General features: G+C 32.5%; 1 protein-coding gene and 1 long non-coding RNA gene across 3 annotated transcripts; one reads left to right on the top strand and one right to left on the bottom strand.

Moving 5' to 3' along the window:
- Nucleotides 1-732: 732 nt before the first annotated feature.
- LOC115706685 (protein ALP1-like) lies at nt 733-2,639 on the top strand. Its single transcript, XM_030634403.2, has one exon. The coding sequence runs from the start codon at nt 858-860 to the stop codon at nt 2,433-2,435; it is 1,578 nt and encodes a 525-aa protein (XP_030490263.2). The 5' UTR covers nt 733-857; the 3' UTR covers nt 2,436-2,639.
- Nucleotides 2,640-2,844: 205 nt separating this feature from the next.
- On the bottom strand, nt 2,845-7,054 carry LOC115706695 (uncharacterized). Of its 2 annotated transcripts, none has more exons than XR_004009626.2 (4): nt 6,896-7,054; nt 6,071-6,216; nt 3,855-4,342; nt 2,845-3,433 (listed from the first exon to the last, which is right to left on the bottom strand). It is a non-coding gene; the product is annotated as an uncharacterized LOC115706695 (long non-coding RNA). The 2 variants fall into 2 exon arrangements; XR_004009621.2 differs by having other exon boundaries at nt 2,845-3,364.
- Between the last annotated feature and the right edge of the window lie 963 nt (nt 7,055-8,017).

The following is an 8,017-nucleotide window of genomic DNA, read 5'->3' as shown; positions in this document are numbered from 1 at the left end:
TTTTTTAATATTTTTTATTGGAGAAATACATTTAACTTTTAGAAAATTTTATTTTATAATGCATATATTTTTATCAACTTTAGTATTTAAAATAATTTTTAAGTTAAATTTTTTTCATGATCATGTAAATTATAGTTATTTAGACTATCTGTAAAATTTTAAGAAATTCGAAAAAATTTAACATGCTGAAAGTTACGTTCAAATAACGTGTTGTACGCATAACTATTTTATTTTATACTCGTGTAAAATAAACAATTTGAATATTATTTTCCATATTGTAAATTATTTTAAATTTCTTAAAATTTTGTAGAATATTTTAAATAGCAATAACGTACATGAATATAAAAAAAAAATTAAACTAAAAAATTTTTTTGAATGCCAAAATAAGTAGAAAGTATATCAATAGATTTCTTTTAAAGAGTACATTGTAGAATCACTCTTAACTTTTTATTTCTTTTTACTTTTAACTAAACTGTCTTAAATTTACTTTTTCTTATAAATATATAGCATTAATTAAATAATACCGTTAAATAATAATTGTATAATCATTAAAAATAAAACTTTAAAATCAACAAAATAATAATTCAATTAATATTTAATAGGATATCTAACTATCATCTTGTAAGACTCTTATTTTTATTTATTTATTTATTTTAGACAAATCTTTTTCAATAATTTTCAATACCCATGTTCACACTAGTCCCAAAATTTAATCTCAATTTTCACACAACATATAATCCTCTCACTCCAATCTCAAACCTTTTCCATTTTCTCCTCTCTCTCTCTCTCTCCTCACTTTCTCTCTCTCCACTTTCCTAATTTATTTTTTATTTTTATTATTATATAATTTTTTCTATATGAGAAAACAATTAAACACTTCTTCTTCTTCTTCTCCAAACCCAAAAACAGAAGAACAAGTATTTGAAGAAGAAGATTTGTCCCCCATCTACAAACTACTACTCAATCCTTCGATATATCAACCCCATTCAATGAACGACACAAACAATAATAACCCCACACCCAAAAAACGACGAAGAAAAGACCAAAACGACAATGAATTGGCAGAAAAAGAGAAGAAGAAGAAGAAAAGCTTAAACGGTATTATTACTTCTCTTCTCTTAATCGATGAACAAGAAAAACAAGACCAACAACAACTCCAACGACAATCAAACGACGATAAATCCTTATTAAACGACAATCACAATAAGAAGACCAAAGCCATGTTCGATTACTACTCCTCTTCAAATCTCAACGGTTCAGATTCACTCAAGAAATCATCCACGGCTTCAATCTCAGCCGCCGCAGCCGTAGCTGTAGCCGCCGTAACAAGCGCCGCCGATGAATCGGAGAAGACTTGTTCTAAATCGGGTCATCAGAGGCGATTGTGGGTCAAAGATCGGTCAAAGGCTTGGTGGGACGAGTGTAACGGAGCCGATTTTCCAGACGAGGAATTCAAAAAAGCGTTTCGAATGAGTAAAAAAACGTTCGAAACGGTTTGTGAAGAGCTAAATTCGGTAATAGCTAAAGAAGATACGACTCTACGAAACGCCATACCTGTACGGCAACGTGTTGCGGTTTGTTTATGGAGATTAGCTACGGGTGACCCGCTTCGACTCGTTTCGAAACGTTTCGGGTTAGGAATATCCACCTGTCATAAGCTGGTGTTGGAAGTTTGTTCAGCAATTCGAAACGTTCTTATGCCTAAATATCTTCAGTGGCCCGATTCGAATTCGGTCGGGTCAATTAAAGAGGCATTCGAATCGGTTTCGGGTATACCGAATGTAGTTGGGTCGATGTATACCACCCATATACCCATTATCGCTCCGAAAATAAGCGTCGCGGCTTATTTTAATAAACGACACACCGAACGGAATCAAAAGACGTCGTATTCGATTACCGTTCAAGGTGTCGTTGATCCGAGAGGCGTTTTTACTGATGTTTGTATTGGGTGGCCCGGGTCAATGCCCGACGATCAAGTATTGGAAAAGTCAGCCCTTTATCAAAGAGCGAATGGCGGGGCGTTAAAAGGGGTTTGGATAGTTGGCGGGTCGGGTTACCCGTTGATGGATTGGGTTTTGGTACCTTACACACAACAAAACCTAACTTGGACACAACATGCTTTTAATGAGAAAATTGGTGAGGTTCAAAAAGTGGGTAAGGATGCATTTGCAAGACTTAAAGGAAGGTGGGCTTGTTTGCAAAAAAGGACTGAAGTGAAATTACAAGATTTACCTGTTGTGCTTGGTGCTTGTTGTGTTTTGCATAATATTTGTGAATTGAGCAATGAAGAAATGGAACCCGAACACCGATTCGAGCTCGTTGATGATGAGATGGTCCCCGAGAATTCGATGAGATCGGAAAGTTCTAGGAAGGCTAGAGATTCCATTGCTCATAATCTCTTGCATCATGGTCTTGCAGGCACTTCTTTTCTTTAAGAACCAAATTGTGATTCTTTTTTTTATTGTCATTTATGGCTTTGTTATTTTATTATTTAGAAGTGAATTTATTATAGGCTCAAACCTTATTTTGAGTAGTTTATAGTGTTACCATTAACTTTAGGTTCATTTTTAGTCTTGTGATTTAGAAAAAAAGAAAAAGAAAAATAAGATATGAATGAAATTTGAAGGTTATACATACAATTATTCATTTGTAACTTGAGCATTGAATATTAATAATTAATTAATACATTAAAGATTTAACAAGTTTTTTCTTTCTTGGAAAGGGATTATGGTTAGTTAGTTGATTACAATCTTTTTAAAAATTCTACGTATACATTGATACTCTCACTTACATAATATTTTACATAAATACTACTACAAGCTCAAAAATCATCAATATAAACTATACATCAAAATGAAACTATATAGTGAATAAATTGTTGATTAGCTCATAAGTACAAATTCAAACCACAAAACCCAACCATCCAGAAATTTCATTCATTCCATAAAATTATGGAGACCAAGCTCGGTCTTTACACAAAATCTCAGTAGGAATATCACCAAACATATCAAGTAACGAAACCCGTCCCACAATATTATGGGCAGCATAGTTCAATTCTCGGGGAATAAAAACAAACGAACAATAGAGTCCTCCCCCAATAAAGATATTGGGGGTGGATGGCTCTTGTTGGCAGCAGTGGCCACGATAAGGAGACCCCAACTCCTTAAGAGGTCTCCTTTTCGTGTTTGTTATAAAAGTATCATTACACCCAAAGAGTTGAGTCGTCCTCTGTACACACCACCAAACTAAGCATGGTAGATGGATTTGACTCGGGAACAGAGTTAGACTACGGTGACAGAGTGTCGCAACGAAGGAGAAGAATAGACACAGCTTCGACTGGACGTCAGGTGCTTTGAACTGAAGTCTGCATTTGTCTTGTAAATTATGATCAATTGTGTGCTCTTTTTCGTTAACATATGCTCATGGCTTGACACTACTAAGTGCAATGAGTAATATAAACAACACCACAAATTAAAAACACAGAAGTTTTTTTTTTTATAAAATCACACTAAACATAGCATTTATCATAGGTTATGGCTTAGTAACTACTACTTGTAATATAAACACTACAAAATACTCGTGATAATAACATTCTCAGTAAGAACACAAAAATAAAACTGAGAGAGGGAGAAAAACTTTAATATTAGAAGAAAAGTTTTTAAATTCTCCATACTCATTAAGTATTGCTTCCATATAATGTGGTTTTAATTTTTTTCACTGGCATATAAAACTGATTTTAGTTAACTAAAATATCTCCAACTTTAATTTTTTCCACACATTACAAGAATCAAGAAAACATCAGTCAAATTTTAATTTTTTACAGTAAGAAAGAAGCAAAAAGTAAAGGACTTTACCTGGAATGCCACCGACGGAGATATAGCCTGAGCTTTCGGCGCCAGTGGAGGCTGAAGCTGTTGTTTGGGGAGGTTGAGGTTAGCTTTGGAGTTTCACAACTCCGGCATCGCAATCGCTGTCAACGAAGAAGAAACACCGAAGGAAGGGAGTCTTCATTGCACCCCTAGGTTCGATATGAGATTTCTTTTTACCTTTTTTTGTAAGTAAATTTACACCCATTCTAGACCATACAACTGTATAAAAAAAAACAAAAAAACTCTACATTTTCACCCTCAGTTGTTATTTTCGTAAATATTGAATCTAAGAATGAACCTACACTTTCCCATGCCATACTTGTCTAAATTCAAAAATAAATTTGTTTCGATTTTGAGTTACTACTGATGTAGTGAACGATCCTTTCAATTCACCTGTGAAGATTTACATAGCCACCTATAAAGATTTGGTGTTGGCATTCATCACTTTGTCAACAACTGCACTATTGAATATCCTGCAAATAAATAGCCCATGCATATTAAGACCAGCCAAAATGGAAAAAGACATGAATTATTCAAATGCTATGTAACATTATAACTCTTGTTGGTTTTCCCTTACATGCATGCAAGTAAAGATGTTAGCTTTGACCAAGGATTACCCAAACCTCTTTATCATCATCTTCGCAATACATATTGAAATAAATGACACTATTCATCATCTTCCCAAATATTGAATCTAAGAATGAACCTATACTTCCTCATACTTGTCTAAATTGAAAAATAAACTCAATGTTTGATGGTTATGACACTTTCTCTAGTAAGCAATCGTTTTTGAAGATGCAACCGCCAAGTCAAATCTTCTAACTGCTTCTCGAGTTTATGCTTTTACCATCCGAAAATTGAAAAGTGTCATAACCATCAAACATTGATCACAAGAGCTTATGCTTTTACTTGCCCACTTTCTTTTAAGATAAATCCTGAGATTTTGATGAAATGTGTTAATAAAGTTGAAACACTCTTATCTAATTAAACCTTACATACAAGTCATATGTTATAATTTATTACAATTGATGGGAAATGAAGCCAATTCAGCCACTCCAAAGCTCCATTCAGCTCAAGTCAAGCATAGTAATATAACTCTAGATTGAATAGGACACATGTGATGTTAATTTACTCCCACAATCCTAATTAAAAATAATATAATGATCTTTATTCAAACTCTCACTTCATGATTACAAAGTGCCCAAACTTTTGCACTAGTCTTTTTTTATGAAGAGAAAGGAATGGGAAGAATGTCTATCAGTGTGGCTACCTCTTAAGGTGTCTGACATAATGTAATTGGTGGATTTCAATATCAGGTCCCACACATTTTGTTTTAATAAATAATATGAAAATTCGCTAACTAATAGTAGGATGTCAAGTTAGTGTAGTATTAAGCACCTTAAGGTACCAAATAACTAGTCTTTTTTAATGAAAGAGAAAAAGAATGGGAAGAAGGACTAGCTACACTTCCTACCCATAACCAGAAATGTTAAGGGGCATCTGAAGGTGCCAAACCACAATATGTGGCATAACGTTATTGGTGGATTTCAATATCGGGTCCCACATATTTTGTTTTAATAAATAATATGAAAAACCGCTAACTAATAGTAGGATATCAAGTCGGTGTAGTATTGAACACTTTAAAATGCCAAATAACAAAACTCATTTAAGAATGTTCAACAAAACCTTATAGGCAGGGGCAACGAGTAGCAGGACGGAGATGACGGGGGGCCGGGGCCGCTAGGTTCCCACTACTCTAAGTCTTTCTTTGGGCAATAGATTGTCATGTTTTTGTTTTGTTAGGTGAGTTTTGTTTTCTTGTTGAATTCACTAAAAGGAGTGAAATAAGATTCCTTACCTTATCAAAACTCAAACTTAAATAAAGATCTACTTCTCCAAACAAATCTCTGAGCAAATATCTTATTCAGTTCATGAAATCTACAGTCAAACTCTTTGCCAACACACTCAAGCCAACCATACTATTATAGCTTATAGACCAATATCATATTAGATCTCTCTCTCACTCACGTGCAGAACAGAGTCAAACACCAATAACAAAAGCATTACTGAAATGTTTATCTTAATAATTCTAACAAAATCAACTTAGAATAAAAACACCTATCTCATTCTATCTCACAAACTGATTATAACAATTAACATGCACAAAAGATAGGTAAATTGGTAGATATACTAACTCGTACCTTGAACTTTTCATGCCGTTAAAAAAATTTCTCGAACTATTGAGATCATTAGGTTCAAAGACTTTCGTACGCTTCACGTGAGGATTGTTCATGTACCGAATTGTACCGCCCCGACTTCCATCCACGTCAGGTGCCTGTTATTAAAACTGAACGAAAATAATCTCAACAATTCTGGAGAAATTTTGAACGGTATAAAAAGTTCGGGAACACTATTTAATACCTAACCTATATACTATCAATATAGGGAGTATTTCATTCACACATATATTGGAGACAAAAAATTCAATTCATAAACAAATTAAAACCATTATTTCAAGGCTTTGATATTGTCTAAGTCAAATCAATTTTTACTTTTATACATTTTGAGGAAAAAAACAAATAATTCAACAAAAGAAAAAACTGATAAGTAAACTTATCTCAGACAAGTGTAGGGTTCTCCTAAAGGTAGAAGACAAGTTTGGTTTCTTTATATAAATATATATATAAAAAAGGACAATAGAAAATCTACCAAATTTTTATAGTTGAAAGATTACGAAATGACTAATCAAAAAAACACAAAAGCAGAGTTTGGAGTACAATTGTGTCACCATAAAACTTGTTACCATTTTTTGAGGACTGACTCACTCATTACTTGGTACAACAGAGAATGTACTACTGGTTTCAGATTTTGGAAATTATTTTGTGTAATTTATGATAAGAAAGTTTGAATCTTTTTTCTAGGGTTTTCTTAGCAGGCAAACATAAAGTTGTAATGTCATGGATGGTGGTTTAAACAAATGAAATTAGGGTTTAGGGTAAGAGAAAGAGATTGAGAAAGTAATGTACCTGAGCTGAGTATGAGGTTTTGGTGATGAGTATGATTAGGGTTTAGGGTTTAGCCATGGCTTCTTCTTCTGCTTCAGTAACAGCTCTGTAATGCACAGTGACAAAAGCATTTTCCTTCCTATAAATTTGCAAAACTCAAAGGGTAAAATTTGCAAAATAAATATATTAAGCTTACATTTAGGGTTAATACTCCTAAAGGGGTATTTCGGTAAACTTTCGTTTTATTATGGTATACAGAAAAGTTTTTTAATTCAATTTTTTTTTTTTCATGATTATGTATGTTATAATTATTTGGCTAATTAGTAATTTTTCTCCCTGAACTTTGACATGTACCAAATCGTGTCTCCTGGACTTTTTTGACCGTTAAAAATTCCCCCCGAACTATTGAGATTATTAAATTTAAAGACTTTTGTCTAATTTCATTCAATTTTACTGTTTCAGTTATTGTTTATGTACTTAATCATGCTCCCAAGACTTTGATATCTACTAAATTATGCCCCTTAAACTTTGATATGTACTAAATCATGCCCCTTGAACTTTCATCCATGTTAGAATTTTTTTATTAAAATTAGACAAAAGTCCTTAAATTTAACAATTTCAATAGTTCAGGGGGAATTTTTAACAGCCAAAAAAGTTCAGGGGGCAAGATTTGGTACATGTCAAAGTTCGGGGGGAAAAATTACTAATTAGCCTAATTATTTCAGATCACTTATAACTTTTTAAAAAATTCTAAATAGTTTACAATACTGAAAAATAAAATTTATATAGTTTGTTATACGTATGATTATTTTTCTTATATATGTTGTAAGTAACTGTTTAAACCTTATTTTCAGTACAGTAAATTATTCAGAAGTTTTTGAAAATTTACAAGTGATCTTAAATAATTACAACATATGCAATCATGAAAAATAAAATAGACTAAAAAGTTCTACTAAATGCCAAAACAGATAAGAAATCTACTAAAACAACCATTTAAAGGATCTATTATAAAAAATTTTTAAACTTTACATAAATTTTTAATTTTATAGTTTTTTTTATTGGGAACTTTTTCATTTTTACACTTCAAAACAGTTTTTTTTTTTCTGCATTTTTACGAAATTCTACACTGAAACCCCTATTGAA

Source organism: Cannabis sativa, chromosome X (assembly GCF_029168945.1).
Source record: "Cannabis sativa cultivar Pink pepper isolate KNU-18-1 chromosome X, ASM2916894v1, whole genome shotgun sequence".
In the NCBI taxonomy this organism is placed as follows: Eukaryota; Viridiplantae; Streptophyta; class Magnoliopsida; order Rosales; family Cannabaceae; genus Cannabis; species Cannabis sativa.
The sequence above is the reverse complement of the archived record's forward strand: the minus strand, read 5'-3'. Positions and strand labels throughout refer to the sequence as shown.

What these genes read in the sequence shown, in the direction of transcription:
- LOC115706685 (XM_030634403.2), top strand. Translation starts at nt 858, where the DNA reads ATGAGAAAACAATTAAACACTTCTTCTTCTTCTTCTCCAAACCCAAAA.